Source organism: Oncorhynchus keta, chromosome 22, assembly GCF_023373465.1.
Source record: "Oncorhynchus keta strain PuntledgeMale-10-30-2019 chromosome 22, Oket_V2, whole genome shotgun sequence".
In the NCBI taxonomy this organism is placed as follows: domain Eukaryota; kingdom Metazoa; phylum Chordata; class Actinopteri; order Salmoniformes; family Salmonidae; genus Oncorhynchus; species Oncorhynchus keta.
Window position 1 is genome coordinate 58,091,989 of NC_068442.1, and position 25,138 is coordinate 58,117,126.

The window sequence follows — 25,138 nt, forward strand, 5'->3', positions numbered from 1 at the left end:
TATTACACCTGTTGTATTCAGCATTTCACTGTAAGGTCTACTACACCTGTTGTATTCAGCATTTCACTGTAAGGTCTACTACACCTGTTGTATTCAGCATTTCACTGTAAGGTCTACTACACCTGTTGTATTCAGCATTTCACTGTAAGGTCTACTACACCTGTTGTATTCAGCATTTCACTGTAAGGTCTACTACACCTGTTGTATTCAGCATTTCACTGTGAGGTCTACTACACCTGTTGTATTCGGCGCACGTGACACAAACTTTGATTTGATAAAAATATTGTGGGAGCTGTTTTGTTAGACTTCAGTATGGCTTTTGACATTATCGATCATAGTCTCCTGCTGGAAATAAAATGGACGCCTATCAAACATAATCCAGTTAGAATCAGGAATTCCCCAAGGCAGCTGTATGTACACAGAGAGCTAGCATTATTAATATGCATGTCAATCTCTCCTGGCTCAAAGTGGAGGAGAGATTGACTAACGTTAGCTAGCCAGCTAGGTAAACAATGAACCATAATCACAACTCATGACGTTACTGCCCTGCGTGAATCTGCAGCTAGCTAACCAACCAGGTTCAATATTAGCTAGCTAACATTAGGCTCTAAATGTAGCTAGTTAGACTATCTTACCTGTATATCATTCGTGGTTGGACGTGTCTCCTGTTGGATGCCATGGTTGCCCTTAGTTTGAAGATGTAATCCGGTGACAGTTGTTTCCCCCATCTCCTCAGTCCTCCAGAAAGTGGAGAGCAACACTTATGCAGTTTTAATACATGATACATCAAAAAGCTGCGTTAGACAGGATTACCCTACACATACTGACCAGCTCAAATACACAAAAGCATGCTATATGGCAGACCAATCCAAACTCATCTCTCGGCATGTCCAGCCCACTCATTATCTCAGCCAATCATGGCTAGTGGGAAGGTTGCTGACTTTTTCTTTGGCTAACCAACTAGGCTCGTAATTTAACAACAATGTCTGTCTCTCTCCTCTCATGGGTTCTCCTGTCTGTCCTCTCATCCTGTCTGTCTCTTCTCCTCTCTCATGGTTCTCCTATTTGTCTTCTCATCCTGTCGCTCTTCTCTCCTGCATGTCTTCTCATCCCGTCTCTCTCCTTTCTTGTCTCTCTATCCCTTTGTGGGTTATCCTGTCTGTCCTCTCATCCTGTCTGTCTCTTCTCCTCTCTCATGGTTCTCCTGCCTGTCCTCTCATCCTGTCTGTCTCTTCTCCTCTCTCATGGGTTCTCCTGCCTGTCCTCTCATCCTGTCTGTCTCTTCTCCTCTCTCATGGTTCTCCTGCCTGTCCTCTCATCCTGTCTGTCTCTTCTCCTCTCTCATGGGTTCTCCTGCCTGTCCTCTCTTCCTGTCTGTCTCTTCTCCTCTCTCATGGTTCTCCTGCCTGTCCTCTCATCCTGTCTGTCTCTTCTCCTCTCTCATGGTTCTCCTGCCTGTCCTCTCTTCCTGTCTGTCTTTATTTGTATTTACAGATGGCATACAAGTTTGTTATTAAGGCACACGAAAGTTCACATGTTCCAGAAGGCATTTCTCATTTTGAATAAAAACAAGTTTATGTTCTAACAACTCTCCTGTGAAGTAGTGACTCACGACATGCGCCTAGTTTCCTGAAACGGGTCACATATACACTATATATACAAAAGTATGTGGACACTCCTTCAAATGAGTGGATTTGGCTATTTCAGCCACACCCGTTGCTATAAAATCGAACACACAGCCATGTAATCTCCATATACAAACATTGGCAGTAGAATGGCCTTACTCAGTGACTTCCAAGTGGATCCTTCATAGGATGCCAACTTTCCAAAAAGTCAGTTTGTCACATTTCTGCCCTGCTAGAGCTGTCTAGGTTAACTTTTAGTGCAGTTATTGTGAAGTTAAAATGTCCTGGAGAAACAACGGCTCAGTCCTGAAGTGGGAGGCCACACAAGCTCACAGAACAAGACTGCCGAGTGCTGAAGCGCGTCCTCGGTTGCAACACTCACTATCGAGTTCCAAACTGCCTCTGGAAGCAATCTCAGCATCAGAACTATACGTCTGGAGCCTCACGAAATGGAATTCCATGGCTGAGCATCCGTACATTAGCCTAATATCACCATGCGCAATGCCAAATGTCGGCTGGAGTGACGTAAAGCTTGCCGCCATTGCACTCTGGAGCAGTGGAAACACGTTCTCTGGAGTGATGAATCACGCTTCACCATCTGGCAGTCCGAAGGACAAATCTGGGTTTGGCGGATGCCAGGAGAACGCTACCTGCCCCAATGCATAGTGCCAACTGTAAAGTTTGGTGGAGGAGGAATAATGGTCTGGGGCTGTTTTTAATGGTTCAGGCCCCTTAGTTCCAGTGAAGGGAAATCTTAACGCTACAGCATACAATGACATTCTAGACGATTCTGTGCTTCCAACTTTGTGGCAACAGTTTGGGAAGTCCCCTTCGTGTGAGTACCTGTGCTGCGCGTTTTTGCCTTCGTGCCCTTGTGGATTGCGCAGATGATTATGGGTCTCGTCCCGTGTGTTGATCATTATGTGCTTGTGTTATTTATTTTGTTTGGGATTCAACACTTTGTTTCGTATAGTGTTTGTTTGGTCTTCATCCCTGTGCGTTTCCACGGCACCCCGGAGCGTGTGCGGACAAGACGGGCTCTAGTGAGCGTGTGCGGACAAGACGGGCTCTAGTGAGCGTGTGCGGACAGGACAGGCTCTAGTGAGCGTGTGCAGACAGGACAGGCTCTAGTGAGCGTGTGCGGACAGGACAGACAGTCTTCTGAGCAGCAGGGCTGGCACCTTATCATACTTTTCTCTCTCTTCACTACAGGAGACCAATGAGATTGTGGCCATTAAGAAGTTCAAGGACAGTGAAGGTAAGAGGCCTGTATTTAATCAGGAAATAATTCATATTAAGTCCTGTGATAAAGAATGCTGATTTGATCCAGCCAAACCCGTCTTCTGTTATGGGTGCGTGTCTGTCTGTCTCCTGTTTGCATGTAGTCTCATGGGTTTTTCCTGTCTCTCTCACTCCTGTCTGTCTCTTCTCATCCTCTCTGTATCTTCGCTCCTGTCTGTCTTCTCATCCTCTCTGTGTCTTCTCATCCTCTCTGTATCTTCTCATCCTCTCTGTATCTTCTCTCCTGTCTGTCTTCTCATCCTCTCTGTGTCTTCTCATCCTCTCTGTCTTTTCATCCTCTGTATCATCTCTCCTGTCTCTCTTCTCATCCTCTCTGTATCTTCTCATCCTCTCTGTCTTTTCATCCTCTATCATCTCTCCTGTCTCTCTTCTCATCCTCTCTGTATCTTCTTTCCTGTCTCTCTTCTCATCCTCTGTATCATCTTTCCTGTCTCTCTTCTCATCCTGTCTGTCTCTTCTCATCCTCTCTGTATCTTCTTCCCTGTCTCTCTTCTCATCCTCTCTGTATCTTCTTTCCTGTCTCTCTTCTCATCCTCTCTGTATCTTCTTTCCTGTCTCTCTTCTCATCCTCTCTGTCTCTCTCTCTCCTGTCTGTCTCTTCTCATCCTCTCTGTATCTTCTTCCCTGTCTCTCTTCTCATCCTCTCTGTATCTTCTTCCCTGTCTCTCTTCTCATCCTCTCTGTGTCTTCTCTCCTGTCTCTCTTCTCATCCTCTCTGTATCTTCTCTCCTGTCTCTCTTCTCATCCTCTCTGTATCTTCTTCCCTGTCTCTCTTCTCATCCTCTCTGTGTCTTCTCTCCTGTCTCTCTTCTCATCCTCTCTGTATCTTCTCTCCTGTCTCTCTTCTCATCCTCTCTGTGTCTTCTCATCCTCTCTGTATCTTCTCATCCTCTCTGTATCTTCTCTCCTGTCTGTCTTCTCATCCTCTCTGTGTCTTCTCATCCTCTCTGTATCTTCTCTCCTCTCTGTATCTTCGCTCCTGTCTGTCTTCTCATCCTCTCTGTGTCTTCTCATCCTCTCTGTCTTTTCATCCTCTGTATCATCTCTCCTGTCTCTCTTCTCATCCTCTCTGTATCTTCTCTCCTGTCTCTCTTCTCATCCTCTCTGTATCTTCTTTCCTGTCTCTCTTCTCATCCTCTGTATCATCTTTCCTGTCTCTCTTCTCATCCTGTCTGTCTCTTCTCATCCTCTCTGTATCTTCTTCCCTGTCTCTCTTCTCATCCTCTCTGTATCTTCTTTCCTGTCTCTCTTCTCATCCTCTCTGTATCTTCTTTCCTGTCTCTCTTCTCATCCTCTCTGTCTCTCTCTCTCCTGTCTGTCTCTTCTCATCCTCTCTGTATCTTCTTCCCTGTCTCTCTTCTCATCCTCTCTGTATCTTCTTCCCTGTCTCTCTTCTCATCCTCTCTGTATCTTCTTTCCTGTCTCTCTTCTCATCCTCTCTGTATCTTCTTTCCTGTCTCTCTTCTCATCCTCTCTGTATCTTCTTCCCTGTCTCTCTTCTCATCCTCTCTGTGTCTTCTCTCCTGTCTCTCTTCTCATCCTCTCTGTATCTTCTCTCCTGTCTCTCTTCTCATCCTCTCTGTATCTTCTTCCCTGTCTCTCTTCTCATCCTCTCTGTATCTTCGCTCCTGTATGTCTTCTTATCCTGTCTGTCTCTTCTCTCCTGTATGTCTTCTCATCCTGTCTGTCTCTACACTGTCTTCTCATCCTGTTTCTCTCCTCTCCTGGCTCTTTATCCCTTTGTGGGTCCTCTTGTCTGTCTCTCTTATCTCACCCTGTTTGTCTCTCCTCTAATGGTTCTCATGTCTGTCTTCTCATCCTGTCTGTTCTCTCCTTTCATCCCGTCTGTCCTCTCTTCCTGTCTGTCCTCCCTGTATGTCCTCTATTCTTGTCTTTCCTCTCCTCTCATCCTGTCTGTCCTCTCTTCCTGTCTTTCTCCACTCCTCCTCTTCCTGTCTGTCTCCACTCCTCTCTTCCTGTCTGTCTCCACTCCTCTCTTCCTGTCTGTCTCCACTCCTCTCTTACTGTCTTTCTCCACTCCTCTTCCTGTCTGTCTCCTCTCCTGTCTCTCCACTCCTCTCTTCCTGTCTGTCTCCACTCCTCTCTTCCTGTCTGTCTCCACTCCTCTCTTCCTGTCTGTCTCCACTCCTCTCTTCCTGTCTGTCTCCACTCCTCTCTTCCTGTCTGTCTCCACTCCTCTCTTACTGTCTTTCTCCACTCCTCTTCCTGTCTGTCTCCACTCCTCTCTTCCTGTCTGTCTCCACTCCTCTCTTCCTGTCTGTCTCCACTCCTCTCTTACTGTCTTTCTCCACTCCTCTCTTACTGTCTGTCTCCACTCCTCTCTTCCTGTCTGTCTCCACTCCTCTCTTCCTGTCTGTCTCCACTCCTCTCTTCCTGTCTGTCTCCACTCCTCTCTTCCTGTTTTTCTCCATTCCTCTTCTTGTCTGTTCTCTCCTCTCTTCCTGTCTGTCTCCACTCCCCTCTTCCTGTCTTTGTAACGTCCTCTTCCTGTCTGTCTCCACTCCTCTCTTAATGTCTGTCTCCACTCCTCTCTTCCTGTCTGACTCCACTCCTTATCCTCTCTGTTATCTCCTCTCTTCCTGTCTGTCTCCACTCCTCTCTTCCTGTCTGTCTCCACTCCTCTCTTCCTGTCTGACTCCACTCCTCTTCCTGTCTGTTCTCTCCTCTCTTCCTGTCTGTTCTCTCCTCTCTTACTGTCTTTCTCCACTCCTCTTCCTGTCTGTTCTCTCCTCTCTTCCTGTCTGACTCCACTCCTCTTCCTGTCTGTTCTCTCCTCTCTTCCTGTCTGTCTCCACTCCTCTCTTACTGTCTTTCTCCACTCCTCTCTTACTGTCTTTCTCCACTCCTCTTCCTGTCTGTTCTCTCCTCTCTTCCTGTCTGTCTCCACTCCTCTCTTACTGTCTGTCTCCACTCCTCTCTTCCTGTCTGTCCTCTCTTCCTGTCTGTCCTCTCTTCCTGTCTGTCTGTCTCCACTCCTCTCTTCCTGTCTGTCTCCACTCCTCTCTTCCTGTCTGTCTCCACACCTCTCTTCCTGTCTGTCTCCACACCTCTCTTCCTGTCTGTCTCCACTCCTCTTCCTGTCTGTCTCCACTCCTCTCTTACTGTCTTTCTCCACTCCTCTCTTACTGTCTTTCTCCACTCCTCTCTTCCTGTCTGTCTCCACTCCTCTCTTCCTGTCTGTCTCCACTCCTCTCTTCCTGTCTGTCTCCACTCCTCTCTTCCTGTCTGTCTCCACACCTCTCTTCCTGTCTGTCTCTACTCCTCCTCTTCCTGTCTGTCTCCACTCCTCTCTTCCTGTCTGTCTCCACTCCTCTCTTCCTGTCTGTCTCCACTCCTCTCTTCCTGTCTGTCTCCACTCCTCTCTTCCTGTCTGTCTCCACTCCTCTCTTACTGTCTTTCTCCATTCCTCTTCCTGTCTGTCTCCACTCCTCTCTTCCTGTCTGTCTCCACTCCTCTCTTCCTGTCTGTCTCCACTCCTCTCTTCCTGTCTTTCTAACCTCCTCTTCCTGTCTGTCTCCACTCCTCTCTTCCTGTCTGTCTCCACTCCTCTCTTCCTGTCTTTCTCCACTCCTCTTCCTGTTTTTCTCCATTCCTCTTCTTGTCTGTTCTCTCCTCTCTTCCTGTCTGTCTCCACTCCCCTCTTCCTGTCTTTGTAACGTCCTCTTCCTGTCTGTCTCCACTCCTCTCTTAATGTCTGTCTCCACTCCTCTCTTCCTGTCTGACTCCACTCCTCTTCCTGTCTGTTCTCTCCTCTCTTCCTTTCTGTTCTCTCCTCTCTTCCTGTCTGACTCCACTCCTCTTCCTGTCTGTTCTCTCCTCTCTTCCTGTCTGTCTCCACTCCTCTCTTACTGTCTGTCTCCACTCCTCTCTTCCTGTCTGTCTGTCTCCACTCCTCTCTTCCTGTCTGTCTGTCTCCACTCCTCTCTTACTGTCTTTCTCCACTCCTCTTCCTGTCTGTTCTCTCCTCTCTTCCTGTCTGTCCTCTCTTCCTGTCTTTCTCCACTCCTCCTCTTCCTGTCTGTCTCCACTCCTCTCTTCCTGTCTGTCTCTCACTCCTCTCTTCCTGTCTGTCTGTCTCCACTCCTCTCTTACTGTCTTTCTCCACTCCTTTTCCTGTCTGTTCTCTCCTCTCTTCCTGTCTGTCCTCTCTTCCTGTCTTTCTCCACTCCTCCTCTTCCTGTCTGTCTCCACTCCTCTCTTCCTGTCTGTCTGTCTCCACTCCTCTTCCTGTCTGTCTCCACTCCTCTCCACTCCTCTCTTCCTGTCTGTCTCCACTCCTCTCTTCCTGTCTGTCTCCACACCTCTCTTCCTGTCTGTCTCCACTCCTCCTCTTCCTGTCTGTCTCCACTCCTCTCTTCCTGTCTGTCTCCACTCCTCTCTTCCTGTCTGTCTCCACTCCTCTCTTACTGTCTTTCTCCATTCCTCTTCCTGTCTGTCTCCACTCCTCTCTTCCTGTCTGTCTCCACTCCTCTTCCTGTCTGTCTCCACTCCTCTTCCTGTCTGTCTCCACTCCTCTCTTACTGTCTTTCTCCACTCCTCTCTTACTGTCTGTCTCCACTCCTCTCTTCCTGTCTTTCTCCACTCCTCTCTTCCTGTCTGTCTCCACTCCTCTCTACCTGTCTGTCTCCACTCCTCTCTTCCTGTCTTTCTCCACTCCTCTCTTACTGTCTTTCTCCACTCCTCTTCCTGTCTGTTCTCTCCTCTCTTCCTGTCTGTCTCCACTCCTCTCTTCCTGTCTGTCTCTGTCTGTCTCTTCCTGTCTCCACTCCTCTCTCCTGTCTGTCTCCACTCTTCTTCCTGTCTGTCTGTCTCCACTCCTCTCTTCCTGTCTGTCTCCTCTCCTCTCTTCCTGTCTGTCTCCTTCCTGTCTTTCTCCACTCCTCTCTTCCTGTCTGTCTCCACTTCTCTTCCTGTCTGTCTCCACTTCTCTTCCTGTCTGTCTCCACGCCTCTCTTCCTGTCTGTTCTCTCCTCTCTTCCTGTCTGTCTCCACTCTTCTCTTACTGTCTTTCTCCACTCCTCTCTTCCTGTCTGTCTCCACTCCTCTTCCTGTCTGTTCTCTTCTCTCTTCCTGTCTGTTCTCTCCTCTCTTCCTGTCTGTCTCCACTCTTCTCTTCCTGTCTGTCTCCACTCATCTCTTACTGTCTTTCTCCACTCCTCTTCCTTACTGTCTGTCTCCACTCCTCTTTCCTGTCTGTTCTCTCCTCTCTTCCTGTCTGTCTCCACTCCTCTCTTCCTGTCTGTTCTCCTTCTCTCTCCTCCTGTCTGTCTCCTCTCTTCCTGTCTCTCCCACTCCTCTTTCCTGTCTGTCTCCACCTCTCTTACTGTCTGTCTCTCCACTCTCTTCCTGTCTGTCTCCACTCCTCTCTTCCTGTCTGTCTCCACTCCTCTCTTCCTGTCTGTCTCCACTCCTCTCTTCCTGTCTGTTCTCCACTCCTCTTCCTGTCTGTCTCCACTCCTCTCTTCCTGTCTGTCTCCACTCCTCTCTCTTCCTGTCTGTCTGTCTGTCTCCTCCTCTCTTCCTGTCTGTCTCCACTCCTCTCTTCCTGTCTTTCTCCTGTCTCCTCTTCCTGTCTGTCTCCACTCCTCTCTTCCTGTCTGTCTCCACTCCTCTCTTCCTGTCTGTCTCCACTCCTCTTCCTGTCTGTCTCCACTCCTCTCTTACTGTCTGTCTCCACTCCTCTCTTCCTGTCTGTCTCCACTCCTCTCTTCCTGTCTGTCTCCACTCCTCTCTTCCTGTCTGTCTCCACTCCTCTCTTACTGTCTTTCTCCACTCCTCTTCTTGTCTGTTCTCTCCTCTCTTCCTGTCTGTCTCCACTCCTCTCTTCCTGTCTGTCTCCACTCCTCTCTTCCTGTCTGTCTCCACTCCTCTCTTCCTGTTTTTCTCCATTCCTCTTCTTGTCTGTTCTCTCCTCTCTTCCTGTCTGTCTCCACTCCCCTCTTCCTGTCTTTGTAACGTCCTCTTCCTGTCTGTCTCCACTCCTCTCTTAATGTCTGTCTCCACTCCTCTCTTCCTGTCTGACTCCACTCCTTATCCTCTCTGTTATCTCCTCTCTTCCTGTCTGTCTCCACTCTTCTGTCTCTTCCTGTCTGTCTCCACTCCTCTCTTCCTGTCTGACTCCACTCCTCTTCCTGTCTGTTCTCTCCTCTCTTCCTGTCTGTTCTCTCCTCTCTTCTGTCTTTCTCCACTCCTCTTCCTGTCTGTTCTCTCCTCTCTTCCTGTCTGACTCCCTCCTCTTCCTGTCTGTTCTCTCCTCTCTTCCTGTCTGTCTCCACTCCTCTCTTACTGTCTTTCTCCACTCCTCTCTTACTGTCTTTCTCCACTCCTCTTCCTGTCTGTTCTCTCCTCTCTTCCTGTCTGTCTCCACTCCTCTCTTACTGTCTGTCTCCACTCCTCTCTTCCTGTCTGTCTGTCTCCACTCCTCTCTTCCTGGCTGTCTCCACTCCTCTCTTACTGGCTGTCTCCACTCCTCTCTTACTGTCTTTCTCCACTCCTCTTCCTGTCTGTTCTCTCCTCTCTTCCTGTCTGTCCTCTCTTCTGTCTTTCTCCACTCCTCCTCTTCCTGTCTGTCTCCACTCCTCTCTTCCTGTCTGTCTGTCTCCACTCCTCTCTTACTGTCTTTCTCCACTCCTCTTCCTGTCTGTTCTCTCCTCTCTTCCTGTCTGTCCTCTCTTCCTGTCTGTCCTCTCTTCCTGTCTGTCCTCTCTTCCTGTCTGTCTCCACTCCTCTCTTCCTGTCTGTCTCCACACCTCTCTTCCTGTCTGTCTCCACTCCTCTCTTCCTGTCTGTCTCCACTCCTCTTCCTGTCTGTCTCCACTCCTCTCTTCCTGTCTGTCTCCACTCCTCTTCCTGTCTGTCTCCCTCTCTTCTCTTTCTGTCTTTCTCCACTCCTCTCTTACTGTCTTTCTCCACTCCTCTTCCTGTCTGTCTCCACTCCTCTCTTCCTGTCTGTCTCCACTCCTCTCTTCCTGTCTGTCTCCACTCCTCTCTTCCTGTCTGTCTCCACTCCTCTCTTACTGTCTTTCTCCACTCCTCCTCTCTTGTCTGTTCTCTCCTCTCTTCCTGTCTGTCTCCACTCCTCTCTTCCTGTCTTTCTAACCTCCTCTTCCTGTCTGTCTCCACTCCTCTCTTCCTGTCTGTCTCCACTCCTCTCTTCCTGTCTTTCTCCACTCCTCTTCCTGTTTTTCTCCATTCCTCTTCTTGTCTGTTCTCTCCTCTCTTCCTGTCTGTCTCCACTCCTCTTCCTGTCTGTTCTCTCCTCTCTTCCTGTCTGTCTCCACTCCTCTCTTACTGTCTGTCTCCACTCCTCTCTTCCTGTCTGTCTCCACTCCTCTCTTCCTGGCTGTCTCCACTCCTCTCTTACTGTCTTTCTCTACTCCTCTTCCTGTCTGTTCTCTCCTCTCTTCCTGTCTGTCCTCTCTTCCTGTCTTTCTCCACTCCTCCTCTTCCTGTCTGTCTCCACTCCTCTCTTCCTGTCTGTCTCCACTCCTCTCTTCCTGTCTGTCTGTCTCCACTCCTCTCTTACTGTCTTTCTCCACTCCTTTTCCTGTCTGTTCTCTCCTCTCTTCCTGTCTGTCCTCTCTTCCTGTCTTTCTCCACTCCTCCTCTTCCTGTCTTTCTCCACTCCTCCTCTTCCTGTCTGTCTCCACTCCTCTCTTCCTGTCTGTCTCCACTCCTCTCTTCCTGTCTGTCTCCACTCCTCTCTTCCTGTCTGTCTCCACTCCTCTCTTCCTGTCTGTCTCCACTCCTCTCTTCCTGTCTGTCTCCACTCCTCTCTTCCTGTCTGTCTCCACTCCTCTCTTCCTGTCTGTCTCCACTCCTCTCTTCCTGTCTGTTCTCCCTCTCTTCCTGTCTGTTCTCTCCTCTCTTCCTGTCTGTTCTCTCCTCTCCTCTCTTCCTGTCTGTTCTCTCCTCTCTTCCTGTCTGTCTCCACTCTTCTCTTACTGTCTTTCTCCACTCCTCTTCCTGTCTGTTCTCTTCTCTCTTCCTGTCTGTTCTCTCCTCTCTTCCTGTCTGTCTCCACTCTTCTCTTCCTGTCTGTCTCCACTCATCTCTTACTGTCTTTCTCCACTCCTCTCTTACTGTCTGTCTCCACTCCTCTTCCTGTCTGTTCTCTCCTCTCTTCCTGTCTTTCTCCACTCCTCTCTTCCTGTCTGTTCTCTCCTCTCTTCCTGTCTTTCTCCACTCCTCTCTTCCTGTCTGTCTGTCTCCACTCCTCTCTTCCTGTCTGTCTCCACTCCTCTCCACTCCTCTCTTCCTGTCTGTCTCTCTCTCCTCTCTTCCTGTCTGTCTGTTCCACTCCTCTCTTCCTGTCTGTCTCCACTCCTCTTCCTGTCTGACTCCACTCCTCTTCCTGTCTGTCTCCACTCCTCTTCCTGTCTGTTCTCCCTCTCTTCCTGTCTGTCCTCTCTCCTGTCTTACTGTCTTTCTCCACTCCTCTTCCTGTCTGTTCTCTCCTCTCTTCCTGTCTGACTCCACTCCTCTTCCTGTCTGTTCTCCACTCCTCTCTTCCTGTCTGTCTCTCACTCCTCTTCCTGTCTGTCTCCACTCCTCTTCCTGTCTGTCTCCACTCCTGTCTTTCTCCACTCCTCTCTTCTGTCTTTCTCCTCCTCTTCCTGTCTGTTCTCCACTTCCTGTCTGTCTCCACTCCTCTCTTCCTGTCTGTCTCCACTCCTCTCTTCCTGTCTGTCCTCTCTTCCTGTCTGTCTGTCTCCACTCCTCTCTTCCTGTCTGTCTCCACTCCTCTCTTCCTGTCTGTCTCCACTCCTCTCTTCCTGTCTGTCTCCACACCTCTCTTCCTGTCTGTCTCCACTCCTCTTCCTGTCTGTCTCCACTCCTCTCTTACTGTCTTTCTCCACTCCTCTCTTACTGTCTTTCTCCACTCCTCTTCCTGTCTGTCTCCACTCCTCTCTTCCTGTCTGTCTCCACTCCTCTCTTCCTGTCTGTCTCCACTCCTCTCTTCCTGTCTGTCTCCACTCCTCTCTTCCTGTCTTTCTCTGTCTCACCCTCCTCTTCCTGTCTGTCTCCTCCTCTCTTCCTGTCTGTCTCCACTCCTCTCTTCCTGTCTTTCTCCACTCCTCTTCCTGTTTTCTCCATTCCTCTTCTTGTCTGTCTCTCTCCTCTCTTCCTGTCTGTCTCCACTCCTCTTCCTGTCTGTTCTCTCCTCTCTTCCTGTCTGTCTCCACTCCTCTCTTCCTGTCTGTCTCCACTCCTCTCTTCCTGTCTGTCTCCACTCCTCTCTTCCTGTCTGTCCTCTTCCTGTCTGTTCTGTCTGTCTCCACTCTCTTTACTGTCTTTCTCCACTCCTCTCTTCCTGTCTGTCTCTCTCCTCTCTTCCTGTCTGTCTCCTCCTCCTCTTCCTGTCTGTCTCCACTCCTCTCTTCCTGTCTTTTTCCACTCCTCTCTTCCTGTCTGACTCCACTCCTCTTCCTGTCTGTCTCCACTCCTCTCTTACTGTCTTTCTCCACTCCTCTTCCTGTCTGTTCTCTCCTCTCTTCCTGTCTTTCTCCACTCCTCTCTTCCTGTCTGTTCTCTCCTCTCTTCCTGTCTGTCTCCACTCCTCTCTTCCTGTCTGTCTCCACTCCTCTTCCTGTCTGTCTCCACTCCTCTCTTCCTGTCTGTCTCCACTCCTCTTCCTGTCTGTCTCCACTCCTCTTCCTGTCTGTCTCCACTCCTCTCTTACTGTCTTTCTCCACTCCTCTCTTCCTGTCTGTCTCCACTCCTCTTCCTGTCTGTCTCCTTACTGTCTCTCTTCCTGTCTGTTCTCTCCTCTCTTCCTGTCTGTCTCTTCTCCTCTCTTCCTGTCTGTCTCCACTCCTCTTCCTGTCTTTCTCTTCCTCTCTTCCTGTCTGTCTCCACTCCTCTCTTCCTGTCTGTCTCCACTCCTCTTTCCTGTCTGTCTCCACTCCTCTCTTCCTGTCTGTCTCCATCTCCTCTCTTCCTGTCTGTCTCCACTCCTCTCTTCCTGTCTGTCTCCACTCTCTTCCTGTCTGTCTCCACTCCTCTCTTCCTGTCTGTCTCCACTCCCTCTTTCCTGTCTGTTCTCTCTTCCTCTGTCTCCACTCCTCTCTACTGTTCCTGTCTTTCTCTCCTCTCTTCCTGTCTGTCTCCTCTCCTCTCTGTCTTCTGTCCTCTCCTCTCTTCCTGTCTGTCTCCACTCCTCTCTTCCTGTCTGTCTCCACTTCTCTTCTGTCTATCTCCTCCTTACTGTTTTCTCCCACTCCTCTTCCTGTCTGTCTCCACTCCTTCCTCTTCCTGTCTTCCCACTCCTCTCTTCCTGTCTGTCTCCACTCCTCTCTTCCTGTCTGTCTCCAAACCTCTCTTCCTGTCTCTCTTCTGTCTGTTCTCTGTTCTCTCCTCTCTTCCTGTCTTCTTCTCCACTCCTCTCTTACTGTCTGTCTCCACTCCTCTTCCTGTCTGTTCTCTCCTCTCTGTCTTTCTCTCCTCTTCCTGTCTGTCTCCCACTCTCACTCCTCTTCCTGTCTGTCTCTCCTCCTCCCTGTCTGTCTCCCCTCCTCTCTTCCTGTCTTCTCTCCACTTCTCTTACTGTCTGTTCTCTCCCTGTCTGTTCCTGTCTGTCTCCACACCTCTCTTCCTGTCTGTCTCCCACTCCTCTCTTCTGTCTGTCTCCACCTCTCTTCCTTTCTGTCTGTCTGTTCTCCTCTCTTCCTGTCTGTCTGTCCACTCCTCTCTTCCTGTCTGTCTTCTCTTCCTGTCTGTTCCAATCCCTGTCTGTCTCTCCACTCTTCCTGTCTGTCTGTCTGTCTGTCTCCTCCTCTCTTCTTCCTCTCTTCCTGTCTTTCAGAACTCTTCCTGTCTGTCTCCACTCTCTTCCTGTCTGTCTCCACTCCTCTCTTCCTGTCTGTCTCCACTCCTCTCTTCCTGTCTGTTCTCCACTCCTCTTCCTTCTGTCTCTGTCTGTTCTCTCCTCTCTTCCTGTCTGTCTCCACTCCTCTCTTCCTGTCTTTCTAACTCCTCTTCCTGTCTGTCTCCACACTCCTCTCTTCCTGTCTTTCTCGTCCTCTTTCCTGTCTGTCTCCACTCCTCTCTTACTGTCTGTCTCCACTCCTCCTGTCTCTTCCTGTCTGTCTCCACTCCTCTCTTCCTGTCTGTTCTCCACTCCTCTTCCTGTCTGTTCTCTCCTCCTCTTCCTGTCTGTCTCCACTCCTCTCTTCCTGTCTGTCTCCACTCCTCTCTTCCTGTCTGTCTCCACTCCTCTTCCTGTCTGTCTCTCTTCACTCCTCTCTTTCCTGTCTGTCTCTCTTCCTCTTTCCTGTCTGTCTCCACTCTCTTTACTGTCTGTCTCCACTCCTCTCTTCCTGTCTGTCTCCTCCTCTTACTGTCTTTCCTCTTCCTGTCTGTTCTCTCCTCTCTTCCTGTCTGTCTCTCCTCTTCCTGTCTGTCTCCACTCCTCTCTTCCTGTCTGTCTCCACTCCTCTCTTCCTGTCTGTCTCCACTCCTCTCTTCCTGTCTGTCTCCACTCCTCTCTTTTCCTGTCTTTCTCCACTCCTCTTCCTGTCTGTTCTTCTCTGTCTCCACTCTTCCTGTCTGTCTCCACCTCTTTCTGTCTGTCTCCACTCCTCTTCCTGTCTGTCTCCACTCTTCCTCCTCTTCCTGTCTGTCTCCACTCCTCTCTTCCTGTCTGTCTCTCCTCTCTTCCTGTCTGTCTCCACTCCTCTCTTCCTGTCTGTCTCCACTCCTCTCTTCCTGTCTGTTCTCCACTCCTCCTCTTCCTGTCTGTCTCCATCCTCTCTTCCTGTCTGTCTCCTCACTCCTCTCTTCCCAGTCTGTCTCCACTCCTCTTCCTGTCTGTCTCCACTCTTCCTCTCTTCCTGTCTGTTCTCTCCTCTCTTCCTGTCTGTCTCTTCTCCTCCTCTCTTCCTGTCTGTCTCCACTCTTCTGTCTTTCTCCTCTTCTCTTCCTGTCTGACTCCTCTTAGAAAGTACAATCTTCTTACTGAAGAACTTCTCTTAGTCTTTCTCCACTCCTCTCTTCCTGTCTGTCTCCACTCCTCTTCCTGTCTGTCTCCACTCCTCTCTTACTGTCTGTCTCCACTCCTCTTCCTGTATGTCTCCAACTGTCTGTCTCCACTCCTCCTCTTTCTCCACTGTCTTTCCTCTCTTACTGGTCTGTCTCCATCCTCTTCCTGTCTGTCTCCATTTATATAAGATGTTCAGCTGTCTCAAAATGACCCATGGTCAAAACCCCAAACAGCAAACAATGCAGGTGTAAAAGCACGGTGGCTAGGAAAAACTCCCTAGAAAGTACAATACCTAGGAAGAAACCTCTTCTTACTGTCTTTCTCCTCCTCTCTTACTGGAACCGGGCTATCATCATGGTGGCCAGTCCTCTCTCTGGCTGTGCCGGTAGAGATTATAACAGAACATGACCAAGATGTTCAAATGTTCATAAATGACCAGCATGGTCAAATCTCTGTCAGAACAGTGAAACTGGAGCAGCAGCACAGTCAGGTGGACTGGGGACAGCAAGGAGTCATCATGTCAGGTAGTCCTGGGGCACTGTCCTGTTCAAATGTCCTCCGATAGGTGAGAGAATTCCTCTCTAGAGCATATCTGGGGAAGCTTTCAGTCCTCTTCTGGCTGTGCCTCAAAGGGTGGAGATTATAACAGGGCTGTGCCAGTCCTCTTCTGGCTGTGCCGGGTAGAGATTATAACAGAACATGACCAAGATGTTCAAATGTTCATAAATGACCAGCATGGTCAAATAATAATAAGGCAGAACAGTTGAAACTGGAGCAGCAGCACAGTCAGGTGGACTGGGGACAGCAAGGAGTCATCATGTCAGGTAGTCCTGAGGTATGGTCCTAGGGCTCAGGTCCTCCGAGAGAGAAAGAAAGAGAGAAGGAGAGAATTAGAGAACGCACACTCCTCTCCACTCCTCTCTTCCTGTCTGTCTCCACTCCTCTTCCTGTCTGTTCTCTCCTCTCTTCCTGTCTGTTCTCTCCTCTCTTCCTGTCTGTCTCCACTCCTCTCTTCCTGTCTGTCTCCACTCCTCTTCCTGTCTGACTCCACTCCTCTTCCTGTCTGTTCTCTCCTCTCTTCCTGTCTGTCTCCACTCCTCTCTTCCTGTCTGTCTCCACTCCTCTTCCTGTCTGTCTCCACTCCTCTTCCTGTCTGTTCTCTCCTCTCTTCCTGTCTGTTCTCTCCTCTCTTCCTGTCTGTTCTCTCCTCTCTTCCTGTCTGTGTTCTCTCCTCTCTTCCTGTCTGTCTCCACTCCTCTCTTCCTGTCTGTCTCCACTCCTCTTCCTGTCTTTTTCCACTCCTCTTCCTGTCTGACTCCACTCCTCTTCCTGTCTGTCTCCACTCCTCTTCCTGTCTGTTCTCTCCTCTCTTCCTGTCTGTCTCCTCTCCTCTCTTACTGTATTTCTCCACTCCTCTTCCTGTCTTTCTCCACTCCTCTTCCTGTCTGTTCTCTCCTCTCTTCCTGTCTGTCTCCACTCCTCTCTTACTGTCTTTTCCCACTCCTCTCTTCCTGTCTTTTTCCACTCCTCTTCCTGTCTGTTCTCTCCTCTCTTCCTGTCTGTCTCCACTCCTCTCTTCCTGTCTGACTCCACTCCTCTTCCTGTCTGTTCTCTCCTCTCTTCCTTTTCTGTCTCCACTCCTCTCTTCCTGTCTGACTCCACTCCTCTTCCTGTCTTTTCCCACTCCTCTCTTCCTGTCTGACTCCACTCCTCTTCCTGTCTGTTCTCTCCTCTCTTCCTGTCTCTCAGCTCTCTTCCACTCCTCAGTTCAGTTTCAGTTTATTTTTTATTTTTACAGGGACAGTGCACATTAATCAACGTTTCAGTAAAAGTGCCAGTTTTAGCCAGCCGGCTAATTTTCAACTGCAGTCCCTGGGCAGGTTATTAAAAACAATTACAATATAGACAATAGCAACATAGAACAAGCAAGACATAGCAACATAGTAAAAGCAAGACGTAGCATACAGACAGAGCAACATAGGACAAGCAAGACATCGCATACAGACATAGCAACATAGAACAAGCAAGACGTAGCATACAGACAGAGCAACATAGGACAAGCAAGACGTAGCATACAGACAGAGCAACATAGGACAAGCAAGACGTAGCATACAGACAGAGCAACATAGGACAAGCAAGACATCGCATACAGACAGAGCAACATAGGACAAGCAAGACATAGCATACAGACAGAGCAACATAGGACAAGCAAGACATAGCATACAGACAGAGCAACATAGGACAAGCAAGACATAGCATACAGACAGAGCAACATAGGACAAGCAAGATATAGCATACAGACAGAGCAACATAGGACAAGCAAGACATAGCATACAGACAGAGCAACATAGGACAAGCAAGATATAGCATACAGACAGAGCAACATAGGACAAGCAAGACGTAGCATACAGACAGAGCAACATAGGACAAGCAAGATATAGCATACAGACAGAGCAACATAGGACAAGCAAGACGTAGCATACAGACAGAGCAACATAGGACAAGCAAGATATAGCATACAGACAGAGCAACATAGGACAAGCAAGACGTAGCATACAGACAGAGCAACATAGGACAAGCAAGACATCGCATACAGACAGAGCAACATAGGACAAGCAAGATATAGCATACAGACAGAGCAACATATGACAAGCAAGACATAGCATACAGACAGAGCAACATAGGACAAGCAAGACATAGCATACAGACAGAGCAACATAGGACAAGCAAGACATAGCATACAGACAGAGCAACATAGGACAAGCAAGATATAGCATACAGACAGAGCAACATAGGACAAGCAAGACATAGCATACAGACAGAGCAACATAGGACAAGCAAGATATAGCATACAGACAGAGCAACATAGGACAAGCAAGACGTAGCATACAGACAGAGCAACATAGGACAAGCAAGACGTAGCATACAGACAGAGCAACATAGGACAAGCAAGACGTAGCATACAGACAGAGCAACATAGGACAAGCAAGACATAGCATACAGACAGAACAGCATAGAACAAAAAGCAGCAAGACAAAATTCATAAAAGCAACAAAGTGTTTCCACACCTCACAAGCTACAGACAACAGACAACATGGAAAGCGGCAACACACAGCTAGGGACCATGTTCACAAATCTGATTGGCCTTTAGCCATGTCTTCATGCATTTTGTGAAAGTGTGATATGTGGTACAGTTATGTGTGTCTGATGGCAGTGTATTCCAGACATGGGAAGCTCTCACAGAGAAAACGGATTTACTAAAGGTGCTTTTCCGTAAGGGAACTATACAGTCACCTCATGTAGACCTTGTGGATCTGCTGCCATATGTTTGGGTTTTCTGTTTAACAAAAATATTGAGTGGAGAGGGAGCCAGGCCATTTAGGATCTTGAATGCAAGACATGCGTTGGTGTATTGCACAAGATTTTCCCAACTCAAGAGCTCATGTTTTCTAAGGATGTGACAATGATGATGGCTATTGGGCTTCCTATCAAGCACTATGAGAGCCTGTTTGTAGACAGACTGAATAGGTTTTAATGTTGTACAGCAAGCTTGGGCCCAACTAGTCAAGCAGTATGTTAAGTGGGGAAGAATCATAGAGTTGAAGTATTCATATAAATCAGAAATGATCTAGGTTGAATTTAGTTATCTGAATTACCTTTTTCACATGCTTTTTAAAAGAGAGGTTGGAATCAAGTATGATGCCAAGGTACTTAAAATCAGATACCACCTGGAGCTTCTCCCCTGACACACAGACACATAGACATCTGGCTCAGTAGCATCAGATACCAGGTGGAGCTTCTCCCCTGACACACAGACACATAGACATCTGGCTCAGTAGCATCAGATACCAGCTGGAGCTTCTCCCCTGACACACAGACATCTGGCTCAGTAGCATCAGATACCACCTGGAGCTTCTCCCCTGACACACAGACATCTGGCTCAGTAACATCAGATACCAGCTTGAGCTTCTCCCCTGACACACAGACACATAGACATCTGGCTCAGTAGCATCAGATACCACCTGGAGCTTCTCCCCTGACACACAGACACATAGACATCTGGCTCAGTAACATCAGATACCACCTGGAGCTTCTCCCCTGACACACAGACACATAGACATCTGGCTCAGTAGCATCAGATACCACCTGGAGCTTCTCCCCTGACACACAAACACATAGACATCTGGCTCAGTAGCATCAGATACCAGGTGGAGCTTCTCCCCTGACACACAGACATCTAGCTCAGTAACATCAGATACCAGCTGGAGCTTCTCCCCTGAAACATAGACATCTGGCTCAGTAACATCAGATACCACCTGGAGCTTCTCCCCTGACACACAGACACATAGACATCTGGCTCAGTAACATCAGATACCACCTGGAGCTTCTCCCCTGACACACAGACACATAGACATCTGGCTCAGTAACATCAGATACCACCTGGAGCTTCTCCCCTAACACACAGACACATAGACATCTGGCTAAGTAACATCAGATACCAGCTGGAGCTTCTCCCCTGACACACAGACATCTGGCTCAGTAACATCAGATACCAGCTGGAGCTTCTCCCCTGACACATAGACATCTGGCTCAGTAGCATCTGATACCAGGTGGAGCTTCTCCCCTGACACACAGACACATAGACATCTGGCTCAGTAACATCAGATACCACCTGGAGCTTCTCCCCTGACACACAGACACATAGACATCTGGCTCAGTAGCATCAGATACCAGCTGGAGCTTCTCCCCTGACACACAGACATCTGGCTCAGTAGCATCAGATACCAGCTGGAGCTTCTCCCCTGACACATAGACATCTGGCTCAGTAACATCAGATACCAGCTGGAGCGTCTCCCCTGACACACAGACATCTGGCTCAGTAGCATCAGATACCAGCTGGAGCTTCTCCCCTGACACACAGACATCTGGCTCAGTAACATCAGATACCAGCTGGAGCGTCTCCCCTGACACACAGACACATAGACATCTGGCTCAGTAGCATCAGATACCAGCTGGAGCTTCTCCCCTGACACACAGACACATAGACATCTGGCTCAGTAACATCAGATACCACCTGGAGCTTCTCCCCAGACACACAGACACATAGACATCTGGCTCAGTAACATCAGATACCAGCTGGAGCGTCTCCCCTGACACACAGACACATAGTCATCTGGCTCAGTAGCATCAGATACCAGCTGGAGCTTCTCCCCTGACACATAGACATCTGGCTCAGTAGCATCAGATACCACCTGGAGCTTCTCCCCTGACACATAGACATCTGGCTCAGTAACATCAGATACCACCTGGAGCTTCTCCCCTGACACATAGACATCTGGCTCAGTAACATCAGATACCAGCTGTAGCTTCTCCCCTGACACATAGACATCTGGCTCAGTAGCATCAGATACCAGGTGGAGCTTCTCCCCTGACACATAGACATCTGGCTCAGTAGCATCAGATACCAGCTGGAGCTTCTCCCCTGACACATAGACATCTGGCTCAGTAGCATCAGATACCACCTGGAGCTTCTCCCCTGACACATAGACACCTGGCTCAGTAACATCAGATACCACCTGGAGCTTCTCCCCTGACACACAGACATCTGGCTCAGTAACATCAGATACCAGCTGGAGCTTCTCCCCTGACACATAGACATCTGGCTCAGTAACATCAGATACCAGCTGGAGCTTCTCCCCTGACACACAGACATCTGGCTCAGTAACATCAGATACCAGCTGGAGCTTCTCCCCTGACACACAGACACATAGACATCTGGCTCAGTAGCATCTGTTGCCCTCTTTGTGAAGAACATGCAAACAAGTTTTTTTCACATTGAGATGCAAACACGAGTCACTGAGCCACTTTGTAACCTGGACCATTACAGTAGTGAGTTCTTGTGCAGCTTGTTGTTTGCTCTTTGCACATATATCACTGAATCATCTGCATGCATTTGAACTTCAGACCCAGTACAGACAGAAGGCAGATCATTAATGTACAGGCTGAACAGGAGGGGCCCCAGTATTGACCCTTGGGGCACGCCCACATCATAGCTACGAGTGGGCGACAGCTCATTGCTCACTCTGACACACTGAGTTCTGCCTTCAAGGTATGATTTCATCCATCTCAAGGCATCAGGGGAAAAGTTGAACTTGGACAATTTTGTGATGAGAATCTCATGGTTAACAGTATCAAAAGTAAAAGAAAAAAATAATAGTATCAAAAGACAGTGTAACGTTCAGGCCAATACATTCTAGTTCATTATCACATGACCACTCAATTTGTTTGTGTTTGTTACACTTCCCGTCTGTTCTCTCCTCTCTTCCTGTCTGACTCCACTCCTCTTCCTGTCTGTTCTCTCCTCTCTTCCTGTCTGACTCCACTCCTCTTCCTGTCTGTTCTCTCCTCTCTTCCTGTCTGTCTCCACTCCTCTCTTCCTGTCTTTTTCCACTCCTCTTCCCGTCTGTTCTATCCTCTCTTCCTGTCTGTTCTCTCCTCTCTTCCTGTCTGTTCTCTCCACTCCTCTCTTCCTGTCTTTTCCACTCCTCTTCCTGTCTGTTCTCTCCTCTCTTCCTGTCTGTTCTCTCCACTCCTCTCTTCCTGTCTGTCTCCACTCCTCTCTTACTGTGTTTCTCCACTCCTCTTCCTGTCTGTTCTCTTCCTGTCTGACTCCACTCCTCTTCCTGTCTGTTCTCTCCTCTCTTCCTGTCTGTTCTCTCCACTCCTCTCTTCCTGTCTGTCTCCACTCCTTTCTTACTGTCTTTCTCCACTCCTCTTCCTGTCTGTTCTCTCTTCCTGTCTTTTTCCACTCCTCTTCCTGTCTGTCTCCTCTCTTCCTGTCTGTCTCCTCTCTTCCTGTCTGTCTACTCTCTTCCTGTCTATCTCCTCTCTTCCTGTCTGTCTCCTCTCTTCCTGTCTGTCTCCTCTCCTCTCTTCCTGTCTTTCTCCACTCCTCTCCTCTCTTCCTGTCTTTCTCCACTCCTCTTCCTGTCTGTTCTCTCCTCTCTTCCTGTCTGTCTCCACTCCTCTCTTCCTGTCTTTTTCCACTCCTCTTCCTGTCTGTCTCCTCTCCTCTCTTCCTGTCTGTCTCCTCTCTTCCTGTCTGTCTCCTCTCTTTACATTTACATTTAAGTAATTTAGCAGACGCTCTTATCCAGAGCGACTTACAAATTGGTGCATTCACCTTATGACATCCAGTGGAACAGCCACTTTACAATAGTGCATCTAAATCTTTTAGGGGGTGAGAAGGATTACTTATCCTATCCTAGGTATTCCTTAAAGAGGTGGGGTTTCAGGTGTCTCCGGAAGGTGGTGATTGACTCCGCTGTCCTGGCGTCGTGAGGGAGTTTGTTCCACCATTGGGGGCCAGAGCAGCGAACAGTTTTGACTGGGCTGAGCGGGAACTGTACTTCCTCAGTGGTAGGGAGGCGAGCAGACCAGAGGTGGATGAACGCAGTGCCCTTGTTTGGGTGTAGGGCCTGATCAGAGCCTGGAGGTACTGAGGTGCCGTTCCCCTCACAGCTCCGTAGGCAAGCACCATGGTCTTGTAGCGGATGCGAGCTTCAACTGGAAGCCAGTGGAGAGAGCGGAGGAGCGGGGTGACGTGAGAGAACTTGGGAAGGTTGAACACCAGACGGGCTGCGGCGTTCTGGATGAGTTGTAGGGGTTTAATGGCACAGGCAGGGAGCCCAGCCAACAGCGAGTTGCAGTAATCCAGACGGGAGATGACAAGTGCCTGGATTAGGACCTGCGCCGTTTCCTGTGTGAGGCAGGGTCGTACTCTGCGGATGTTGTAGAGCATGAACCTACAGGAACGGGCCACCGCCTTGATGTTAGTTGAGAACGACAGGGTGTTGTCCAGGATCACGCCAAGGTTCTTAGCGCTCTGGGAGGAGGACACAATGGAGTTGTCAACCGTGATGGCGAGATCATGGAACGGGCAGTCCTTCCCGGGAGGAAGAGCAGCTCCGTCTTGCCGAGGTTCAGCTTGAGGTGGTGATCCGTCATCCACACTGATATGTCTGCCAGACATGCAGAGATGCGATTCGCCACCTGGTCATCAGAAGGGGGAAAGGAGAAGATTAATTGTGTGTCGTCTGCATAGCAATGATAGGAGAGACCATGTGAGGTTATGACAGAGCCAAGTGACTTGGTGTATAGCGAGAATAGGAGAGGGCCTAGAACAGAGCCCTGGGGGACACCAGTGGTGAGAGCGCGTGGTGAGGAGACAGATTCTCGCCACGCCACCTGGTAGGAGCGACCTGTCAGGTAGGACGCAATCCAAGCGTGGGCCCGCCGGAGATGCCCAACTCGGAGAGGGTGGAGAGGAGGATCTGATGGTTCACAGTATCGAAGGCAGCCGATAGGTCTAGAAGGATGAGAGCAGAGGAGAGAGAGTTAGCTTTAGCAGTGCGGAGCGCCTCCGTGATGCAGAGAAGAGCAGTCTCAGTTGAATGACTAGTCTTGAAACCTGACTGATTTGGATCAAGAAGGTCATTCTGAGAGAGATAGCGGGAGAGCTGGCCAAGGACGGCACGTTCAAGAGTTTTGGAGAGAAAAGAAAGAAGGGATACTGGTCTGTAGTTGTTGACATCGGAGGGATCGAGTGTAGGTTTTTTCAGAAGGGGTGCAACTCTCGCTCTCTTGAAGACGGAAGGGACGTAGCCAGCGGTCAGGGATGAGTTGATGAGCGAGGTGAGGTAAGGGAGAAGGTCTCCGGAAATGGTCTGGAGAAGAGAGGAGGGGATAGGGTCAAGCGGGCAGGTTGTTGGGCGGCCGGCCGTCACAAGACGCGAGATTTCATCTGGAGAGAGAGGGGAGAAAGAGGTCAGAGCACAGGGTAGGGCAGTGTGAGCAGAACCAGCGGTGTCGTTTGACTTAGCAAACGAGGATCGGATGTCGTCGACCTTCTTTTCAAAATGGTTGACGAAGTCATCTGCAGAGAGGGAGGAGGGGGGAGGGGAGGAGGATTCAGGAGGGGGAGGGGGAGGAGGATTCAGGAGGGAGGAGAAGGTGGCAAAGAGCTTCCTAGGGTTAGAGGCAGATGCTTGGAATTTAGAGTGGTAGAAAATGGCTTTAGCAGCAGAGACAGAGGAGGAAAATGTAGAGAGGAGGGAGTGAAAGGATGCCAGGTCCGCAGGGAGGCGAGTTTTTCCTCCATTTCCGCTCAGCTGCCCGGAGCCCTGTTCTGTGAGCTCGCAATGAGTCGTCGAGCCACGGGGCGGGAGGGGAGGACCGCGCCGGCCTGGAGGATAGGGGACATAGAGAGTCAAAGGATGCAGAAAGGGAGGAGAGGAGGGTTGAGGAGGCAGAATCAGGAGATAGGTTGGAGAAGGTATGAGCAGAGGGAAGAGATGATAGGATGGAAGAGGAGAGAGTAGCGGGGGAGAGAGAGCGAAGGTTGGGACGGCGCGATACCATCCGAGTAGGGGCCGTGTGGGAGGTGTTAGATGAGAGCGAGAGGGAAAAGGATACAAGGTAGTGGTCGGAGACTTGGAGGGGAGTTGCAATGAGGTTAGTGGAAGAACAACATCTAGTAAAAATGAGGTCGAGCGTATTGCCTGCCTTGTGAGTAGGGGGGGAAGGTGAGAGGGTGAGGTCAAAAGAGGAGAGGAGTGGAAAGAAGGAGGCAGAGAGGAATGAGTCAAAGGTAGACGTGGGGAGGTTAAAGTCGCCCAGCACTGTGAGAGGTGAGCCGTCCTCAGGAAAGGAGCTTATCAAGGTATCAAGCTCATTGATGAACTCTCCGAGGGAACCTGGAGGGCGATAAATGATAAGGATGTTAAGCTTGAAAGGGCTGGTAACTGTGACAGCATGGAATTCAAAGGAGGCGATAGACAGATGGGTGAGGGGAGAAAGAGAGAATGACCACTTGGGAGAGATGAGGATCCTGGTGCCACCACCCCGCTGACCAGAAGCTCTCGGGGTGTGCGAGAACACGTGGGCGGACGAAGAGAGAGCAGTAGGAGTAGCAGTGTTGTCTGTGGTGATCCATGTTTCCGTCAGTGCCAAGAAGTCGAGGGACTGGAGGGAGGCATAGGCTGAGATGAACTCTGCCTTGTTGGCCGCAGATCGGCAGTTCCAGAGGCTACCGGAGACCTGGAACTCCACGTGGGTCGTGCGCGCTGGGACCACCAGATTAGGGTGGCCGCGGCCATGCGGTGTGGAGCGTTTGTATGGTCTGTGCAGAGAGGAGAGAACAGGGATAGAC

The 25,138-nt window shown here is 49.6% G+C and overlaps 1 protein-coding gene across 4 annotated transcripts in view; it reads left to right on the top strand.

Moving 5' to 3' along the window:
• LOC118382419 (cyclin-dependent kinase-like 5) overlaps positions 1–25,138 on the top strand; it is a 248,731-nt gene that overhangs the window by 46,322 nt on the left and 177,271 nt on the right. For all 4 annotated transcript variants that reach the window (XM_052475786.1, XM_052475787.1, XM_052475788.1 and 1 more), the window contains exon 3: positions 2,838–2,883. In XM_052475786.1, the coding sequence (XP_052331746.1) occupies positions 2,838–2,883 (46 nt within the window). The remainder of the gene's footprint in view (positions 1–2,837; positions 2,884–25,138) is intronic.